Source organism: Electrona antarctica, assembly GCF_951216825.1.
Source record: "Electrona antarctica genome assembly, chromosome: 15".
NCBI classification, from domain to species: domain Eukaryota; kingdom Metazoa; phylum Chordata; class Actinopteri; order Myctophiformes; family Myctophidae; genus Electrona; species Electrona antarctica.
In genome coordinates this window covers 31,989,938-32,011,598 of record NC_136796.1, presented here as the reverse complement: position 1 = coordinate 32,011,598, position 21,661 = coordinate 31,989,938, and the positions used below count along the sequence as shown (strand labels likewise).

The 21,661-nt window shown below is 42.7% G+C and overlaps 1 protein-coding gene across 1 annotated transcript in view; it reads right to left on the bottom strand.

Moving 5' to 3' along the window:
- Positions 1–12,186: 12,186 nt before the first annotated feature.
- The window catches only part of dlgap3 (discs, large homolog-associated protein 3), a gene marked incomplete at its 5' end in the record, with an annotated part of 35,487 nt that continues 26,012 nt past the window's right edge, over positions 12,187–21,661 (bottom strand). The window contains 6 exons of the mRNA XM_079522060.1: positions 12,187–12,958; positions 14,404–14,495; positions 15,295–15,595; positions 16,536–16,755; positions 19,773–19,867; positions 20,508–21,064. Of these exons, the coding sequence (XP_079378186.1) occupies positions 12,665–12,958; positions 14,404–14,495; positions 15,295–15,595; positions 16,536–16,755; positions 19,773–19,867; positions 20,508–21,064 (1,559 nt within the window). The 3' untranslated portion in view covers positions 12,187–12,664. The remainder of the gene's footprint in view (positions 12,959–14,403; positions 14,496–15,294; positions 15,596–16,535; positions 16,756–19,772; positions 19,868–20,507; positions 21,065–21,661) is intronic.

Here is a 21,661-nt window from a genome sequence, read left to right as displayed (position 1 = left end):
TATCAGGGTGTCAAAAGTCAGAAATATTGTGTCTATCAATAAAACAATCAGCCCTTAGTGTTCAATAAGTGGTAGCTGGATCTATATTATGCAGAGCTTTAACAATTAATACAGTATCTTCAGGGCTCTTTAGGTCTTTATAAACCGAAAATGCCTATATATTTACCCCAATGCACCCCTTACACTATATTTTACTAGGCCATGACATAAATATATGTATATTTATTGTATATTGTGAAGTTTCACAGCAACTTTGGGTGAGCAAATTATCTAGTGACCTAATTTACCTACTATCCTCAGCCAGGATTGAGAACTATTATGATGATTTAGCCTATTATTTTGACTAAGATGTTAAGATACGGTGTTCCACATCAGATTTCATGCCCTAGGTGTGTGCTTTTTCCGTACAATACCCCCTAGGGATCAATTTAGTGAGATAATAGGGGGGAAAAACCATGTTTTAACCAGAATGTAATGGTAAATGAGTGGTGGATATGTCACTGAGGTTAATTTGTGTATGTACTCAGAATACCCAATACTCAAAAATGTTGCTGTCCTGTATCTCTGATAGACCATATAGACCATTGGCTGGTGAAATCAGATGGAGGATGCTGTTAGGATGCTGTTAGGGCGCTGTTGGCTCTGTAATTATCTACCCGCCAAGGGGGAATGGTGAAGTATGGGGATCTTTTACCACTACAGAGGTTTGCACAGTTACAAATGGATAGAGAACATGTCTGAAAAATGATAAAATAACTGAAATTAACAATTATTTCAAATTTAGTTGCAAAATAGTTATTAGTTAATAGTTATTGGTATTGGTTGAATAATGTACTAGTCATAATATAATGTGAGAGAACAACTGAGTGAATGAGTCAAAAGTGCCTGGTGATTGATGGTGAAGGATTTACTATCTATCACTGACGACACTATCTATACAGATCACTGTAGATCTAGAAAACAATAGGCGTTTAGCATCAGAGTTTAGCAACTTTTTCAAGAATATAATCTTAGAAGTAAAAATAATTCCAGGATAATTGATCCGAGTAGATGTTTTTGTATACATCGATAACCCCTGCCTATGTAGGAATTATACGTTTTCTCCACAAAACATCTTATCATTACAAATAAAATAAAAACTGTAAATAATTTGTAATATTGAGCAAAAGCTTGTATACTAGATACAACTATATAGATGTACCTAGACTAGATACTAGATAAAAACCGGCCCCTGTCAGGTTGTGGGCCTCATGATAGCATTTATTTATTTATTTTTGTTGTAGTATTTTTGTTTGTGTTGTGTTTTGTCAAGGTTTTTTTTGTTTTGTCAAGTTTTTGATTTTTGTTTTAGTATTTTTGCTTTTGTGTCATATTTGTTGTCCAGTTTTTGTTGTGTCATGCTTTGTCAAGTTTTTTTGTTTTGTCTGCTGTGTAGTTTATTTATTTTGTTTAGTATTTTTTTTTTGTTGTTGTGTTTTGTCAAGTTTTTGTTTTGTTGTGTTTTGTCCAGTTTTTGATTTTGTCTGCTGTGTAGTTTATTTATTTTGTTTTAGTATTTTGTTTTTGTTTGTTATGTCACGTATTGTCTTGTTTTTCTGCTGTTGTATGATTGTTGTTTGTTTTTGTATCATTTTTGTGTATGTGATGCTGTAAATAGTATTGTTATATAGTTTACAATTTACAATTTAGGCATTTTACCATATGAACCCCCGTAAAATCACATTTTTTCAAAAGATTATCAACATGAATCATACGCTAACTAGTAACCTACCATCAATCCATCAGTGGAATATCTGTATGATGAACCAATACGTATGCACTATAGAGTTCTGTGTCTACATAAGGTGTACTAACAGTCCTAACAATAGGGGCATAATGCTATCTATGGTGCTGAAATCGTTTGCATGACTGGTTGATCAACATCTATAGAAATTCCCCACTAGGTGGATATCATTAACTTTCACTATAATTGAAAACATATACTTATATTTCCCCCACCAAGAGTCGAACTTTGGTCTCATGGCTAGACTCCAAGCATCCTAAACCACTAGACCATATGGGATTATGATGTACTACCTGTAATGTTTGGTTAATAACCTGGTCATACAATGTCTGAAGACAATAATTACTGCTCGAACCACTGTTCCCTAAGAGCATAACATAACCATATTGTAATATAATTAGAGAGGACAGATATGTTACATGTAAGAGCCTCATGATGTCTGAAGGATACCAAATAATAGCAGAGAATATTGGATCCATGTAATACTGTAAAAACTGCCAGTTACTGCGTACAGATAATCGTAAACACCTACGGCTCTCATACTATTCTGTATGTTGTGTAATTGTTCACAGATAGGCTACACAGGCTAGATTTATACCGGTCAATATTCAAGCTAAGTATAACCCCCTTCATGTATGTATTGAGCCTATGGGGTAGATCTGAATTACACCTACATTACTTAAATTCACAGCCTATGGGGCAAACCTGATATTACACCCTTTGTGGTTCCGCACATGCACAAGGCAGCCAGATAGGCATACAGTCATCCAAGCATACAGTTAGATAGCATCTCAAGAGTTAAATGTCTAATGGGTTCCATTTGGTCCCCACCTGTCAATAATAGACCTATGTTACAGACATATAGAAAAATCAGTTAGACAGTAAACCACCCCATAGAAATCCATATAGACAGCCATACTATACTATATACTATACAGTCAGGTCCATATACAATGGGGCATTTGGTTACCATACCACCAATAACATTGAACATTGAAAAGCCTGAATTAGTCTAAAAAGTCTAAAGAATAACCAATACAACTACATAGTTTTTAGTAATTTTGAAGACTTGCTACATTTACTAGCAAATCATGACTCATGACCCCCCCATACTGGCTATCCCTATACATGCCTGATCATTACCCCTATAATCATAAAGCCTTCATCAAGAGTCCATTTGGTTGCATGCTCATCATGATTTTAGCTGTCTGTGGACCAAAAAATGAAAGTGAACTACGATCCACTCCCCTAGAGGGCTTGAAACCCCAATGCATTTGGGTGTAGTGGTGTTAACCGGTATTACACCGATGAGATGCTCAAATCCATAGTCTATGGGCCAAAACTGGTATTACACCCCCTTGTGGGGCCCCTGGATGGGGGTGTCCTCTGAACCAATGGGACGAAAAATAAAATAGATGAATTGCACTAGGAGGCTGAAACCCCCTACAGGTCTGTAGTGGCTGTATGAGGAATTACACCTACATTATTAGATCCATAGTCTATGGTCAAAAATGGAATTACACCATAAAATGGACAAATCTGTTAGACAAAAAAGAAAAGCTAGACAGCAGACCAACCTGATGTTTAAACCTGCAGTACCAGCTATACGCCACATTTACACTAGACTACACCTACACATAGTAGACCAACCCCCATACACACCCCACCCACACAGTAGACCACCCCCCTCTAACTAACCATTGTACAAACCTTTTCGAACATATTTGCGGCATCTACAACACCCAAGCTAGTTCAAGCTTTCTTCACTACGAGTTCACACGTACATCTGCAGTACAGTTGAGAAACCATATTTACACTAAAAGTTCTTGATTTTTTCATTTTTCTCCTTTTCTTTATTTGTTTAAGTTTTTTTAACTTTTAACTTGTTTTGTAACTTTTTTTTAACTTTAAGCTTTTTTAAGTGTTTTTCTTTTTTTTTCTTTTTTCAAAAGTTTTTTTAAGTTTTTTATTTTCTATTTTTATTTTTTCATTTTTTATTTTTTTATTTTTTCATTATAAGTTTTGCTTAAATTCATTTTCTTTTTTTAAATTTGCATAATTTATTCATACTTTTATTTTTCCATACCTATACTCGTGTACACCTACTGTACACCCAATACTCCACCGTATATATGCACCTGGAAATTGCAATGTTAGGTTATACCATCACAAAAGCTGTATGTTTTCCTGTCATCTGTCAGCTGCTGTCATCGGTCACCTGTCACCTGTCACCTGTCACCGGTCACCGGTCACCTGTCACCTGTCACTTTCAAAGAGAGGGGGACCCCCACCCCCCCCTGGCCCCCACACACACACACACACACACACTGCATACAAACCCCCCTCTAATTAACATAATTAACACATTAACACAACAAACAGATGTTTTGAGGAGGGGGGTTTACACCTGCACCTGGCACTTCTAAAAGATAAGGGATCCCTCCACCCCACCCACACACAGTGGTTCATCTAAACTTTCTATTGTTCTATTCACACCTGGAGCCGGCATGTCTGTCTGTCTGAGGGACAACCCCCCTTCCTGAAAACACGCAGGCAGGGGACAGAGAGAGAGAGAGGGAGGGAGAGATGGAGCAGACTTAAACATTTAATGATATAAAACACTTAAGCTCTTAATCCAGAGCGATTTATAATAAGCAATAACAAAAGCATGGCATACATCACAACCTAAACATTAAGGTATGCATGGAATTTAGGGAATGCGTGGAATTTTATAATTATTATTATGCTAATTATATTCATGGTTTTATGAGTTATGGTTTTATGAGTTATGGTTTTATGAGTTATGGTTTATGAGTTATGGTTTTATGCTAATTATATTTATGAATAAATTAACATAAATTAACATAAATTACTCACTAGCGCCCCCAGTGGCCACATGGTGTATGGTGCAGCTGTATATATAGACTACTTACATTTCTAGGTGAAAGTGATTTTTTGACTTCATGGTCCTTTGCTTTTCCAACTGCATCGATCACTACCTCAGCCTGACTGAGGTAGTGATTGCTTTTATCTTCTTCTTTCTTCAAAGTAAAGTTTCAGAGTAAAGACCAGCGTGGGATTTGAACCCACAATGTCTGGATCATGTGGACAGCCACTTAACACATTAAGCTACCAGGCTGTCTGGCACCTGTCATGGTTTCTCCTCTGTATTATCTGATTCCATGATAACACTTAAAAGCACTAAAGACACCTTTGATGCACAGCAAACACCATTAAAATGCTCTGTACATGATCCCAAGGCCCCATTTAAAAAGTGACACCAAGAAGAACAACTTATAACTTAAAATCACAGGGAGCTCAGCCCTTGTTAAGACATGATTAAAAAGTAGGGATGCACCGATTCTTGGTCGATACCGATTTAAAATACCAATTTTCGCCGATACCCGATACTGATACCGATATATGTTTATTTCGTTTTTATTTCCCCCTTTTGTGCCAGGGAAACAAATACATATCAATACAAGGAATAAATGTTCAAAATCTACAGCTTGGTATAGGCTCTAGATAACCAACACACCAACATAGCCAACGCAAAATGTATGCTTATCAACAACAGCTAAATATCGGCTACTGCCATCGGTTATTGTCAGTTAATGTCAGTGCCGATACCGCTATTGACCGATAACAGCAAATATCGGCCGAGACTGATGGTGTGGCCGATACATCGGTGCATCACTATAGTTAAAAGGTTAAAATATGCAAATATAACCCAAGTTTGTGCTGTGTGTGAGCATATACCTATTCTACCGGTATACCAAATAAAATGATTCTGGTTCATTGGAGTCAGGGAATTCACACAAAGGAAGACACAAAGGATACCAGGTGTTTAACTCGCTAAAAATAGCTTTATAATAATCATTAATAGTAATAATAATAATAATAGCCATTAAAAAATGTTTTGACAACGTCGACAGTGTTACATTCTGTGTTGGGAGGGCTAAACCACAGTCACAGTGTACCTCTCTCTCTCTGGACTTCAGCGCTAGCAGACGTGCTCCTGACACATCTATTAGATCCATTAAACCTATGAGGATCAATAAATAAAATCTGTATGTACAAATTAAAACCACAACACAACAAATGGAATCATATGATTTTTCTCTTCCTTTTTTCTCCCCCCAACATCACACACTGTGCGACACCCGTGAACATTGCTGCAGCGCACGTTCACACACTGTGCGACACCCGTGAACATTGCTGCAGCGCACGTTCAGACCACAACCGGTTTCTTAAAGTACCATGTGTGTTATTCCATGCATCTGCATTGTATATCCATCTGTGTGCATTATACAAAACAACAGTTTGTTTTCTATGGTTTCACTATTGCTATTATGCTCTGGTCAATCCACTTCAAAGAAGGGAAGGGAAAGAATTGTATGTACAATGTTCAACATTGGCACTGAAATAAATGTGTGGTGTGTATAAATGCAACATGGAGGAAGATTATGTAGAATGGCACAAAAGCTTGCTGTGTTAAACCCCCTGTTTAGTAAGAACTGTGATGTTTGGTGACCGAAGGACAAGAAATAGAGGAAAGACAATAGGGGAGTGGGGGCTAATTATTTTTGCTACATCATGTAGGACCATCAAAGGGGTTTGTTTGTCTGTAGGTAAAAAAAAAGGAAGTGACAGAGTGTGACAGCTGTATGGATAAGCTCTTGTGATTGGATCATCCATGTCTGTCCCATCTCACTCACACGTCTAAGGGAGTGTCCTTCGGGGACCATGTAGAAAGGTTTCAACCCCAGAGCTGTCAGTATTCTCTACTACTCCATATTAGCAGCGATAAAACACATATTGTCAGGTCAGATGAGATACGTTCTTTCTCCCAGTTTAGTTACATGATTCTTGCCCTTGGTTACAGAGCAAAGTTATCCCGCTGACACTAACGATGACAGAGATGGTAATGTTGTAATGACAGTAATCCCACTGATAATCCCAGTAATAGTAATAATATTACATGTACTTTTGAGCAACATCTGTTGGCAATGGGTGTTTACATGTTTGTAAACGTGATGGTAGCAGAGGGTGGGTTTTTACAGTTGTTCCCTGTATGTCTACTGCAGAGCTGTGGGGTAGGTCATCAAAGTCACAGTGCAATCACACACACACACACACACACACACACACACACACACACACACACACACACACACACACACACACACACACACACACACACACACACACACACACACACACACACACACACACACACACACACACACACACACACACACACACACACACACACACACACTACAGTTGACCATTTACCCTATATAGTGCTTTAAAGACTCTGGAAATGGCTACGAGTGACACTGCGCTCGAGTTAATGTGATGCTCAAGGGATCTTCAAACATTCTGTTGTGTTGTGTCTTCTCCTGTCCTGTCCAGGTCTCCATGCTCCGTAGTCGTGTGGTGTTCAAGAGTGCCCTGAGGACAGTCAGAGGCTGGGGTTGGGGTTGTTGGAGACACCGCTGCTACAAACTGAGGTACTTGGAGTTGGATTGTCCATCTACAATAACTGTTTGTGTTGTGTGTGTGGTTTTTGCACTTTCAGATAGAGGTTAAAGTGTTCATGTAGTCCATGTCGATGTGTTGGTTTTAAGGGCCTGGATGACACTTGTACAGGTTGCTGTTGTCATGGTTCTTACTTTGCTTACTTATCCATATTACGCCGGCTGGCGCATATAGGGCAGCAATGTCATGGTTCCTAGGCTCCTGTAATGACACTGTGCGGTAGAGCCTGACCGATGCCAGATCTTTTGCCAGGAGCGTGATTTACAGATGATTTGTCCAAAAGTGCATTATCAAATATCATCTACAAGATCTACAAGCTCAGAAAGCGCCACAGCACGACGTCATATGAGCTAGTAGATCGGCTATTTTCCAAGGAATTTATGAACGTTTGACAATACGACATGCCCAAAATAAGGACCCCAAGTTGAAAGTTGAAGAACTCGGGACACTCGGGATCAGCTGCATAATTGCCGATACAGATGTTGTGCAAAAAAGTTAAATTATGGCCCATATTTCTGGCTCTACCGTACAGTTGCTGGACAGACAACACCTTGAGCTCACTCTATGGCAATCACACCCACACCAACAGAATACGTGTTTACATTGGACCTGTTTCAAGGCAAGATGGCTGGCTTTACACCACCACTCATCTAGTTATACTCTGTGCGAAACAAAGAACAATAGAGGAAAAAGTTAGTAATAGTTTAAGGGAAAGCAGCCCATGCTACTGCGGATAAACATCCAAAACGAGGCCTCTTTAGTTCCTGGTGTCGTCCCCACCCCCATAGGCAAACCTGCAAGGGAAAGACTTTGGCATCCCTCTGCGGGAAAAAGAAATACTAATAAAAAAAATAAAGCGTGTCCGGGTGAGGGGCTTTCATAGGGGTGGGGTCCAGAGTTCACTTCTTCACAGTGGAGTGACCGTATAAAAGCAGGTGTTTTGTGCTTTGTTTGATGAGGGTCATGTCAAACACCACTGGGATGCGTTAAGACACCTGTTCTCCGGATGAAGTGTTGGGGGCGACGGAATTTAGAAGTCACACAGTAAATGATGAAGGGCAAACACTGCTGTGTGCCCCCTCGTAAAAGGGCATGTGTTTTGCTGTTTTATCTTTTGTCCAGGCCAGCCTGTTTAGAGGGAGGATGTCCAATCGATGCGTTACTTGCTGCGATGATGAGAGCACCAAGTCAAAACAATGATGGTTGTGTCACGGTTAGAATATCATAATCCTCTGAGGATATAGTCCTTTTTTGTGTTTTTAAACAAAATGACACCTTTATATATTTGATTATGGAATAAAACCTGCTTTCTCGTATCTTTGCTCAAATCAGGGAATGCGCTAAGGGGACATGTTTACAGGCTGCATCTGCTTTCTTATTAATAGGTGGTTGGAAAAAAAGAGATAGCCTCCAATCAATCAATTTAGAAAAACATGCAGTGTCAGTACAATAAAAATCAGCCGATCATAATGTGTGTGCGTGTGTCGGTAATGGTGAGTAAGGAAAAGACGGTATTCAATACAATAAAATACTTTTTCTTTAACAATATTCTGCACAGACTTTGTTTTGTAATTTTATGTACAGGTCTGTATATGTACTGTATATAAACCGTATTCCAATAAAACCTCCCCACATAGCTGGTTAGGCACATGTAGTTGGTTCAGGAGAAGGGTGGCGGGATGTGGGGAGAGGGGTTAGGACGGGGTTAAGGACAGGGTACAGTATTTTCTCTTTTCTAGAACCATAAACAGAGAGGATATATAGTGGTAGGCCTAAGTAGGATCATATTTGGCAAAATGCCAGTTATAATAATACCCTGTGAACGTGACCCAGCTTGCTCGCCCATACTGCAGGTATATTAGTAATCTCTTATAATTCACATGTACTGAGTCTGGATATGCTACGCAAGTGTAGTATCACACAATGCTATACTCTATCATAATAGGACTGTAATATTTCACATCTGATATAGTATAGTCTATTTTTTATGTTTATACATATATTGTACTCAATTGTGTCTACTAATCTAGAAATGTAGATTACATTATAAAATATACATCTCCCAGTAAAATATTTTCAATTTTTCCAACACATTCCATTTCAAAGTTTAGAAAGAAAAAAAAGGTCATGCTAAAAGATTCTTGTCTCTTTGATTTTTGTTTTTCCTTTTTTTAAATGGCTGACTTTGACTTCAGTATTCATTGGGCCACATCTTAAAGTTATCTTTCGTCTCTCACAAGCAGCCCTTGGTAGTCACAAAGGCCAGTGTATGCACAATTGCACACTCTCAAACAAGCCTTATACATACAAAAGGATGGAGAGGAAATTTCATCATCTCCTTTTTTGGCACAAATTTGCCAAACATAAGAGGGATCCTCCCCGAAAATTTTAAAAACCATGCTACAATTTTTCCGAGGAAACGCCAGACAAATGTGTAATAAATAAATAAATAAATAAATAAACAGAAAGAGGGAAAATGGAACACTTTTTTTCTTTTTCTAATGCAACTGCAAATGTGCCGTGATCTCGGCGCAATGACCACCTTTTTACTCCACCTTTTTAACAGGGGTAAAATAAATGTACTTGAGATTTCTCCTGACCCTGTGGAGAGGCTTTGGAGAATAGATTTGACTGTCACGGTTCCACACATCGAGATTAGAGAGAGAGAGAGAGAGAGAGAGAGTGAGAGTGAGAGTGAGAGTGAGAGTGAGAGAGAGAGAGAGAGAGAGAGGCATTGGCATAACAAGGTACAAATCTTTGTTTTCTTTTTCCTCGCAGAGGGATCATCCCTTTAGTCGGTAGTGTGTGAAATTGAGAGGATTGTATTGTGCACCTCTGGCTTGAGTCATGAATTTGAAGGGAGTTAGGCTGGTGGATTCCAGTAAGACTTTGGCAGCACTGCTCTTGCTGTCTGCTTTATGATCCATTTGGTGGGACCTGCTTGGTCAGAATATCTTGGTCAAAATATCTTGGGTTGGAATCCATCACTCCATCCATCTTCATTCAAAAAGCAGTGTAGGCTACTAGAGAGAAATGACGAAAACGTATTAATTATCATAGGAAAGAAATAAAACAACTAAGAAATGAATCTCTTTTCATGGCTATTGTGTCAGGATAACTGTTAGTTCCTGACAGGTGTAATTGTAATCTTGTTGATGGTCTATTTCCTCCTTTGACCACATGGGGGTGTTGTAGTCTCACAGTGAATAAGGGGCTCCTTCTGTAGTCTTATAAAGCCACAAAGATTCAAGCCCTAAAATCCCCCCAGCCAGATCCCACCCCGCAAACACTGCGACTTCAGAAAGAATATATAAAAAGCAAACGGCTCTGTGTATTCTGTCTGTGAAGCTCTCCGCCCGCGAGGGCTGTACTGCTAGACTGCAAAGCTCCCTCTGGCAAACACGAGTGTTCACACTATGTATGTACAAACGGCACTAGCTTTTTCGCATTGGCCTTGACTGCTGTATACTGAGGACAAATGATGGTTCCATGGGATATGAGGAAAGAGAGCTGAGATTGAGCAGAAGAGAGGCCCTGTGTACAGTATGTGTGTGGAGTGGAGCTGTCCCATTTTTCTTTTGATTGATCGACTCAAGTCTCACGGCTACTGTATGGTATTTGCCACCGGTTAACTCTAACTCTATTGAAACGGCCTTTGTGGATTCTCATCCATCTGAGTTTTTAGGGTAGTGTGTTGGTACTGAAACATTCTCTACAGCGACCCGAGCCATCCTTCCTCGCTGATGGCACCACTGAAGCGTATAATAGGCATTATACACCCATAGAATAGCCGGCGGAAAATCTCAGCTATACGTAAAGAACATATTCGGCTGTAAGTAGCATTCGTAGAGGATCCACCGGGAGTTATTCTCTCTCCTCTCTGCTCCCACGAGATTTTGTGCCTGTTAAGCCCTTTATTTTCCAGTGAGAGAGAAGTGCTGCATGAACACGCATGGGCATGCTACGACTGTGTGACCCCATCCTCTCCACTGACTGTTGTGAATTGAAATGATTCTTGCTTTTTCTTCCATGTAAAATAAAATATGAAAAAAGGAATAAAAGAAAGAGGGAGTGAAGTCAAGTCTCAAATTGAAAAACATGAGCCCCCGCCTCGGATCCAGGCATCTCTCTTTAGTGCTCAGTTTGGCTCATCTAGACGAGGGCTTGAGTTGTGTATCCGTTTGCAATTGCAGTGAGTAAATCGCAAAAGGCAGAGTGAAAGTGAATGAGTGACTAAGGTAATATATTAGCAGAACATTAAAAGATCCCAGACATGGGCTCGGAGAAAGACGCAAATCGGTTTCCATGTTACACTGAACTGCAGAGACCCGAGCGAGCTGCTGCTTGTGGGACAATAACCCTGTTCAGAGTCGAGTCTGGGCCTCGGGGATGTAGATCTCGATGCTATCGGCGCTCTCCGTGGCCGAGTTTTGTCGGAAGGAGGCAGTCCGCTTGGTCTGCAGCAGCCTGCGTCTGGCCTCTGTCCTCTGGCGGTCCCCCAGGTCCAGAGACTTCTCCCTGACTGGCAGCGTGCGGCCACCGCCCGCACGAGGAGGAACCACCAAGCCCCCTGCCCCCCCTCCTCCTCCTCCTCCTCCTCCTAGGCCCCCCGCGTCGCCAACGCTGTCAGCCCGGAGGGTGCCGCTCACCCCCCCGGCTGGCTTCTTTGGTAAGGGAGGAGGAAGCTTCTTATCCTCCTTCGTGGTTGGCAGGGGTGTGGCGTAGGGTCGCAGGGGGGGGGGGGGGGGGGCAAAAAAAGGCAGAGGACAGCGAGGAGGCACGACATCCGTTTGGATCCGACAATGGTTTTGTGTGGGTGAGTGAAGGAGGACAATGGGAGGGGAGAATGTGGCACGAAATGGGCAATGTATAGCAATGGGTGAATGAAGAAACGAGTGACGTTTGGGAGTGTGTGAGGAGGCGTTTATATGTGACGGGGCACAGGCGGGTTGCAGCATGGACAAATGAGTGACACAATCAAAGGATCATCACAATGAAAATGGCGAAGTACCACCATGCATTGCAGTCAGGAGGATGCACAATAATGTTACAGCGGGAAAGAGGATGATGAAGAGGAGACGAAAGGCGAGGTAAAAGAAAAAAGAAGAAAAGAGAAACAAGTGTTAGTTATTGTTATGTTGTCAAATGACACTGTAAAGAATTGCAATGGTGCATTCAGTCTATTGTGTAATGTTTGTCAGAGCTTGATTCCAGTGTGTGTCACTGCAGTTAGTAATGAATGGACATCATTTGTATGCCTGCATTAAAGATAAAGAACCATTTTCACAAATTATTAGGCAACATTGTTTTGGAAGGCTCCAAAGTCTGTCGTGCGGCTCAGGTCCTTTTGCCGTTTTGTAGTTTCACGGCCAGTGGCGGCCGGGAGGGCTGGACCACCTGTGCCACTCTCCTGCACACGGCCATCTTGGCTCTCGGGGAGTGCTGAAGGGCGACCAGGGCCGTGCGGACCCTCGGGCAGCTCACCTTCTTTTCGGGCGACAGCCTCCAGCCAGAGTCCTTGAGCCTCTGAAGGTCCTGGAACTTGATCCTGACGTCCTCCATGTTAAGCTGGAGCAGGTCCCAGAAGCCTGCCAGGTCCTGAGTGCTGGGCTGGGGGTAGGCAGACGGGTCCTGGGCGGACGGAAGGGGTGCGGGGGACGACGACCAAGTGAATCATTGTGGGCAGGAGTAAAGAAAAGACAAGAGGAAACAAAATAATGAAATTAGATTGGAAACACGTTAACCCATTTTGACCTGAGATCAGATTCTAAAAATGTCTTCTACATCCTGACAGTTTTCTGAAAAAAAGCTATGTTTCTATGTCAGTGGTTCTTCGATTTTTCAAAAATAGCAGACCTACAAGCCCGTAGCGCGCCACTCGGTGGCGCGCTATGAGCTTGTAGATCTGCTATTTTTCAATAGCTAAAGCATAACACAATGCTAAGACCAAAACACCAACATGGGTTAAGCTGTTTTGCGGCAGGGCTAATTCCATCCTCCATAATATGCATTGAATCTCTGCAAAGCACGGCGTTAGTTTATACAGGAACGTTAGTCTGCATCCCTAAACTGTAATCAGCTGTCAGTCAGCTGATTGTATCAATCAGCCTAGCTTCCTATTCCTCATTCACATCTCAGTCACACATTCATACTCCAATCAGAATTCACGCTCAAGCATAGTGGTCCCTTTAAATACGGCTTTGCATTCACTTCATCTCTGCTTGTCTTGCTGCCTGCCTCGCATGCGCTGATGCTTAGCTGCCTCCTCCACCCCAGCATCCACTTTTTGAGTCTGGCATAGGCTAAAACATATATCTGCTGTTCAAGCTAAATGTCAATGTCAATGTATTGCTTATGTATTACTATTGTATCCCTATGGGGGTTTTGCTAATGTTCCCTGATTTTGCTTCAGCATGCTTGCTTCAACAAAATTCAGGGAAAACTTCTCCATTCAATCAATTAGTAACGCCCAGTTCTTAGGATGGAGATTGATGATATCAAAACGGATCGCATCGCTCCACAGGCTGGGAGCGTCTATTGTGCAACATTCGATGTTATTTTCCGATGGGACGTCATCGAAAATGTTCCCCCCATTTTAGCCGACGAGACCGAAAATCTTAAAACGTGAATAACTCTTGATCTAAATCATTCTGTCCAATTGTGTTAGACGGCCCATCGCGGTCCCGTCGCTAGTCGCGTTAGAATCATACTTCCCGTTGTTGTCGTTCGCCTCGGGAGTGTTTTGGCTACATCAAGCTATTTCAGCTACATCCGGGATAGCACCTGGTCCGTCGCTAAATGTGCTCTGCTGCTATAAATCGCTGGGCGCTCTGATTTAATGGATTAAATAACCCCGGGCGTTCGGGATGTTAACTGTATTCCATTTGTTGCAATAAATGGTTAATCTACTTTGACGTGAGTGTTTCCCGTCTAAAATTATGCTATTGACTATATTCACACAGCGGCCGTTTTGTAATTACATCATAGCATTTTGACCGCTGTGGTCAATATGGTCAATAGTCGTTACGTGATTAGATTAAACAAGTTATGCTGCAGCAGAAATCACGCATGCTCACCACGCTTTGCTGGCAAAGGCGGAAGAACTGTTGGACATTTTGTGACATGAGCATCTGGGCACTGCCAACTGCGTTACGAATCAGCTCAAGAACTAAAGGAAAGAACGGGAAGTGGGGAAAACACAGGAGAGAAGGAAGCAAGCGTCAGAAGCTGTATACATCAAACTACGTAGAATCGATACATTGTCCTCTTTTTTCCTCTGCTCCGACCTCTTGCCCATACAGTGGTCGAAAGCAGAGTTGGGTGTAACTAGTAATGAAGTAACTAGTTACTGTAATTACACTACTTTGGTCGGTAACGAGTAATATAACTACACTACTCCTTAAATTGGTAATCACATTACAGTTACTGGTCTGGTTGCTTTGGAAATTACTAGTTACTTGCGTCCTTCTGCTGCTTTCAGCAGTGTTGCGTTGGAGAATAATGCACACAACTAAGTTGATGAGTTGAACAGGTATTTAACTTTACTGTGAGCTGAATGTTGGTAATAATGTTGGTAATAATGTTGTTGGTAATAATGTTGTTGGTAATGTTGTTGGTTTACTTAAGTACTGTACGTAAGTACAATTTTGAGGTATTTGTACTTTACTTGAGTATTTCCAACTTTTACTTCTACTCCACTACATCTCAGAGTCAAATATTGTACTTTTACTTCACTACATTTATTTGAAAACTTTAGTTACTAGTTACTTTGTAGATTTGGATTATTATTAGAAAACATACAGCCCTATATACATTTCGGCCATGAGCTTGTAGATCTGCTATTTTCAAAATATTTGTATACATTTGAAAACTTGAAACGGGACATTCTGCATAATGAGTACTTTTACTTTTGGTACTTTAAGAACATTTTGATGCCAATACTTTTGTACTTTTGTGCCCATACTCACTCTCCTCGGGCAGTTGGTTCTCCTCCGCCTCTCTCTCCATGCCCTGGCACCATCCCTCCATCCTCTCCACCTCGGTCTGGAGCAGGCGTAAGAAGAACTCTCCGTCTCTCATGCAGGGGGAGGCGCGGCCCGAGTCGGGCAGGCTCCGCGGTCCCTCCAGGGACGGCGTGCCCGCCCAGGCCCGCTCGGTGGCGAGTGGGGGCAGGGGGGAGTGGGCGCGAGGGGGCAGGTGGGGGAGCTGGTGTGACCCCCGCGGGTCTGCCGGGCATGGCTCCGTGGAATAGCCACTCTGGATATAATCCTGGTACAATACGCGAGAATGACAGAAAACGTGTCATTCATTGTCTGTTCACGGCTATAGAGCGTCACAGTCCCGCCCCCTCGAGAGACCCGGAAAATAAATCCCCGTTCATTTTCCTCATAGACTTTTCAGAAAGTATTTATTTAAAGACGTTTATGCCGCGGACAAAGCCAACTCTTGTCGTGACAAATCATGACAATAAACACAATGTTTTGGGCCAAACAGAATTAGAAAGTAGAAAAAAACGGCAGGTTACAACACTTTTTTTGTTGTTTTTCTTCTTTGTAATTATTTGTTTGGTCTAAAATATTGTTATAATATATTTGTTGTCATGATTTGTCATGACTCCAGTTGGCTTCGTACGACGCTTAAAAGGTCTTTAAATAAATACTTTTTGAAATGTCTATGGGAAAAATGCATTGGGATTCATTTCCTGGGCCTGGCGTCGCCATGAAAGGGGGCGGACTGCGACGCTCTATTGGCTAAACATAATTGTGCAGTTAATAAGTCGTGGATGTTTTTGAATTTTGAATCAGCACCTTAAAAGGCAACTTTCACAAAGTTTGAGTCAGCTATGCGGCCCGATCTGACCAATGTGCCCAATATCAGAAGCCCCCAGGGGACAAATAGGAGTCATGTCATCAGCATTTTTGGGGATAAATTAAAAACAACCTAATAATACACGGTTTCTGTAGTGTCTGACATCAGTGCATGTTGAAAATGAAATCCATATATGCCTTTAGTTTAATGTTGTAATGTGTATGACATCAGTGGCATTCGTTGAATCGTTGGACTATCTAAAGTTTTTAAGGAAATAAATAAATACAGACTACTACTAGACTATACAGTTGGGCTCCCTCAAGAGATTGAGCCCACTAATTAACACAGAGGACACTTTGAACCTTGGAGTTTAAGTGTATAATACGGGGTAGTTCAGTACCTCCCTGTAGGCCCACTGTCCTTGGGTGTGGACAGTCCGGTGGTACTCTGTGTACTGGCCAGCCGACTCAGGCTCCGAAGAGTGCCGCTGGAAGGAGCAGCCGAACTGGAGGCTCTTGTCCTGTGTGGGTACGGCGATGCTGAGCCCCGGGAAGCCCTCGGGATCCAGGTCCGCCTGCACACTCGCCGTCACGCTGTTGGAGCGCTTGAATCGAGCCCGCCTAGTCCAAACACAGACAGAGGAATGTGTCAAAAGTACAAAAGTAGTTCATTTTCTAAGAGTGATAACTGGTTTCCTGCGTGCTTAATTAATCCACATTTGATGATAGATGGAATCAGATCAAGGAAGCAATTCGCGACGGTTTTTATGGGTTTGTTGTTTTTGTTTTCTTCATATTACACAAGTTTAAATGTTGAAGAATCCACTCAACATTACAAAGAGCAGTTTCAGGATCACAAAATGCTTTTGCTGTGGAAGATAGCGCAAGTATTTGAAAGGCTTTTTCTCACCTTCTTGATTTGAGGTTTGACAACGTTGAAATAAGTGTATCCTCAACTAGTTTCAGATCGTAATGCATGACACATTCGAAAGCTTCCAATCTGCATTTTCATAATTTGTAAACTGAAAAATGTCCATGCTGTATACTTACTGTATCAGATCATGCCACATTTGACGTATAGTCACGTTTGGATTAAAAAAATAAAAATCAAATGCCATTGCGGCGATAACAAAATGATTACTTGGGATGGGAAGTAGCCTACTCAAATACAATGACTTGACCTATACTTCTACACTCTTCACTGCTTCACTGCTATTTTTGTAATGTTGCTTTTCTTTTTTCTCTATTTCTCTGTAAAGCACTTTGAGCTGCATTTCATGTCGTGAAAGGTGCTATACAAATAAAGTTGTATTATTGAGTGGTGCAACCACTCCTATAGACAGATATGTGTGTGGCTGTGTCCCTGGGTCTGTCCCTGTGTCCCTGTGTCCCTGGCTGTGTCCGAGCACGCAAATAGCGTTATAGCGTTTGTTCACCACCAAGTGTCACTGTTGCACAGCCTGACACAGACACACACAGGCCAGGGAGTGCTTGTACAGTACAGTACAGTACAGTACAGTACAGTACAGTACAGTACAGTACAGTACAGTACAGTACAGTACAGTACAGTACAGTACAGTACAGTACCACTCACTATTTATTATTATTATAGAGGGTATGCCCGTGACATCATCATCATACCTGGAAGATATGCGAGAACGCCTACTGAGTGATTGCATTAAATTACATTAAACAATGTTAAATTTGGGGCGACTGTGGCTCAGGAGATAGAGCAGGTCGTCCAATGATCCATGGGTCGGCGGTTCGAATCCCGGCTCCTCCTGTCTACATGTCGAAGTGTCCTTGGGCAAGACACTGAACCCCAAATTGCTCCCGATGTGCTGGTTGGTACCTTGCATGGCTTCCGCCACAATCAGTGTATGAATGTGTGTGTGAATGGGTGAATGTAATGCACAATCTATGTAAAGCGCCTTGGATAAAGGCGCTATATAAATGCACCATTTGCCATTCACTTTATGCATGCGCATACCCTCTGTTATTATGACACAGCATTGCGGTTGAAATGTCAACCTCCTTGGCTCTAATCAAGTCAAGCTCGTTCCCTCTTCTGCCTTCACCGCCTGATGAGGTGCGACTGCACTCATCGTACCGTTCTCTCGCACGTCGTGTTCACGCTCTGTGTTACGTTCGCACCCCACCTTCCTCCTCGGCGGCTGCGTCAACACTTTGTTAATAGAAGCACGAGCGCATGCTGGGCGGAGGTGAGCATGTGTGCGTGCGGCGTCTCTGTACACAGTGTGTGGACACATCATGCATGTTATGTGTGAATGTGATCTCTGCGTGATGCTGTGGATAATTTTGGAGCCGTACTTGTTAAAGTCATCATGTTATTGCGTATAGGAATTGCAGTTGTCATGGTTACATTCAGACAGTGTGAAAAGAGTAGACATCATTTTTGGAACACTGGTCACTGAGCTCAAGTAGTTAACCACTTAAACCTTATATACGTTGTTGACCGGGGTCCACCAGGGCTCTGTAAATGGCACACCCTTTTTTGAGTGGTGTAAACCACTCCTACAACTGGCTTTGTTAGTGCAGAAAAAATGAGCATGGTTGCTATGTTCACCCGGGTGTGATTCCTACAACTGGCTTTGTTAGTGCAGAAAAAATGAGCATGGTTGCTATGTTCACCCTGTTCACCCGGGTCGGGTGTGATTTCATTACGTCAGACATGATTTCATTACGTCAGACAGGCTATATTACACCACTCAGTTCACACAGGTGTGATTTTTTTTCCTACAATCTCACAGTGCCTTCTGTGCCAAACTTTGACTGCTGATCTAAGACAAAAAGCCTGTTGTATTTGGTCAACGTAGCCTATCTTTCTATTGCACTTTGAGCTCCAGGCAGCACTACTTATCAACCACTAGGCGTCCTAGCCGACTCCACCAGGGTCTAAACTTCTCAACGAAAGAGTAGTATTATTTAAATAACATTTTGTCCATTAAAAAAAAAAGGTTCTGCATTGCAGCTTTCAATGAAGCAAAACATGAGTGAAAAGGCCTCGGCATATGTTTTACAGTATAGCTGCTTGGTTTGTGTCTATGTTGATTTTGACAGTAATTTCTGCTCCACCAGGCCGAAGGCATGGGGAGAGAGTATGTTTTTCACTCCGTCCGTGTGTGTGTGGATGCCAACGATGTACATCTGCCCCAAAACTTTTTCTATTTTTGTTTTTTGTTTCAGTCATAGTCTTTTGAATAACATTCTGTTTAGTTTTAGTCATAATTTAGTAAACTAAAATGTATTACTTTAGTCTAGTTTTAGTTGACTAAATATAATATTTTAGTTGACTAAATCTATAGTTGATTTAGTCGACTTTAGTCGCGGGCTGTGATGCCATGAAATGGATTTTCACTTCGCCGAAAATAGCCGATATACAAGCTCACAGCTTGTACATCAGCTATATTCGGTCGTGACACCCATGATGACTTGTTTTAGTTCTACTGGATCTCTTCTCCATTAGTCCCTCCTTTATACCATTTTAGTCTAGTTTTTATTTTTTTTTGTTGACAAAATTGTCAGTATATTTAGTCATCGTTTAGTCATCATAGCCTAGTTCTTATTTTGTTTTTGTCAGTGAAAAAATGGTTGTCGGGCAACAGACATTTGGTTACCTCTTGTCTTCCTCCACTTGGACCCCTATGGAGTGCACCTCCCTGAGTGCTTTCGCCTCTGGGTCTGAGTCCGTCAGGGTCTCTGAGCTGTCCACCTGGCATCGACACAAAGAACACCAAAGAGTTGGAGCACAGAGGAACACACACGAGAGACACACACAATGGGCTCTATGCACACACACCATTTTAGAAAGAACTTGGGCCCCTTCCCTACTTCCTTACCGCTGATACTAATGAAGGCTCTCCATTCTGGTCAAAAAGAGTCAGGGCGCTGCTATTGTGCCTGTTGGCTCACTGGAAAAGTAGCATGGTCTCAAAGTGTCCTTGAGTGGGTTCCAAATGGCCCCGTACGGGTCTGTAACTCTCAGAGTTATGCCGGGTCATTCAATTGCACACTAAATGTATTATGAGCCTTAATTAGTATCATCGGTAACACCTGTGAAGGAAGTAGGGAAGCGGCCCGGAAGTAGGAAGAGTTATTCTGTGTGCATAGAGCCCATTGAAATGTCAGTGTGTACGAGTTAACCAACCTTGCCATCTTTGCATTATTGCATATTTTCAGAGTGGAAAAGCAGCGTTTACCCAACTGATCTACCATCACAGTAATTCCGCGGTGTTCATTTATCCGTTTGTTAACGTACTGTAAGTAGCCAAATGGACCGCTTGTACACTCTCTGAGATGATTTAAACACTGAGGATTTGACGGCGCCTGGCTGTACCACCAAGTCGTCTCACCTGAACGGCTATGGAGGGCCTCCACTTCCTGCCGCCTCGCCCGTCCTCCTGGCCCGGCCCTCCGGCTTTACCCTGCAGCAGTATGCCGCTCTGGGGCAGGGAGATGGACTTCCCCAGGCTGCCCCCTGGTGGCGCTCTGACATCCCGCTCCCTGGCCGGCCTCGGGGGCCCCTCCAGCAGACTGTCGGCCGAGCTGCTGTGCTTGGCCCTCACCCCCACGCCGGGGCCCCCCATTCCGTACGGCACCAGCTCCCGGGAGCCAGGCGCCCTGCCCCCGTCCAGGCTCTCTGCGGAGTTGCTGTGCTGCTTGGAGCGCCCGGCGGGGCCCGTGCCGGCGTAGAAGCCCCCGCCGCCCCTGGAGGAGCGACCCGACTGCCCCTCGTCCACGGAGTTACTGTGCTGCTTGTTGGCTCGTCCGGAGCCCGGCGTCGGCTGCCCCGTGCTCTGGAAGTAGGCGTCCTGGGTGGATTCGGTGCTGCTCTGCGCCCGCACCGAGAGCGAGGACTTGGACATGCGAGGTGGGAGCGGCGGAGGGCCGCCCTTGCGGTACGGGAAGACTGTCGGTCCAGGGTGAGAGGGACGGGATGGAGGACAGAGACATAGTGATGTTATTAGTCAAAATGGTCAGCATGCAATACATGGAATGGTGGTGGCGGAATACAGAGACAAGAGAACAAAAGAGCAAGTTCAGACAACCAACATAATAAAAGTAATAAGAGTGTGATTTCCTTCTCCAAACATTTCATTTTGATACTCTATGTGCTTCAGGGATATACGGAGGAGTGAAGGAGAGACCGAGAGATGAAAGCACTCATAAAATAAAAAACCCTCATGAGTGCATTTATGTCTTTAAAAAAAGAGATGTTATTTCCTGAGAGGAATGTTAAAAAGAAGCTATGTCTACTGTCCCTCTCTCTCGCTCTCTCTCTCTCTGCCACCCCCCATATACAGTAGACATATAGTTAACAGTTTTCTTTTGATTAAATAAATGTACACTTCAAAGTGTTGTCATTCCCAACCCTCTTGGCTCAAAGCGATGCGATGAACCTTATCCAGAGAAGTTTCGTCACTTCAATGTGTGTGTGTGTGTGTGTGTGTGTGTGTGTGTGTGTGTGTGTGTGTGTGTGTGTGTGTGTGTGTGTGTGTGTGTGTGT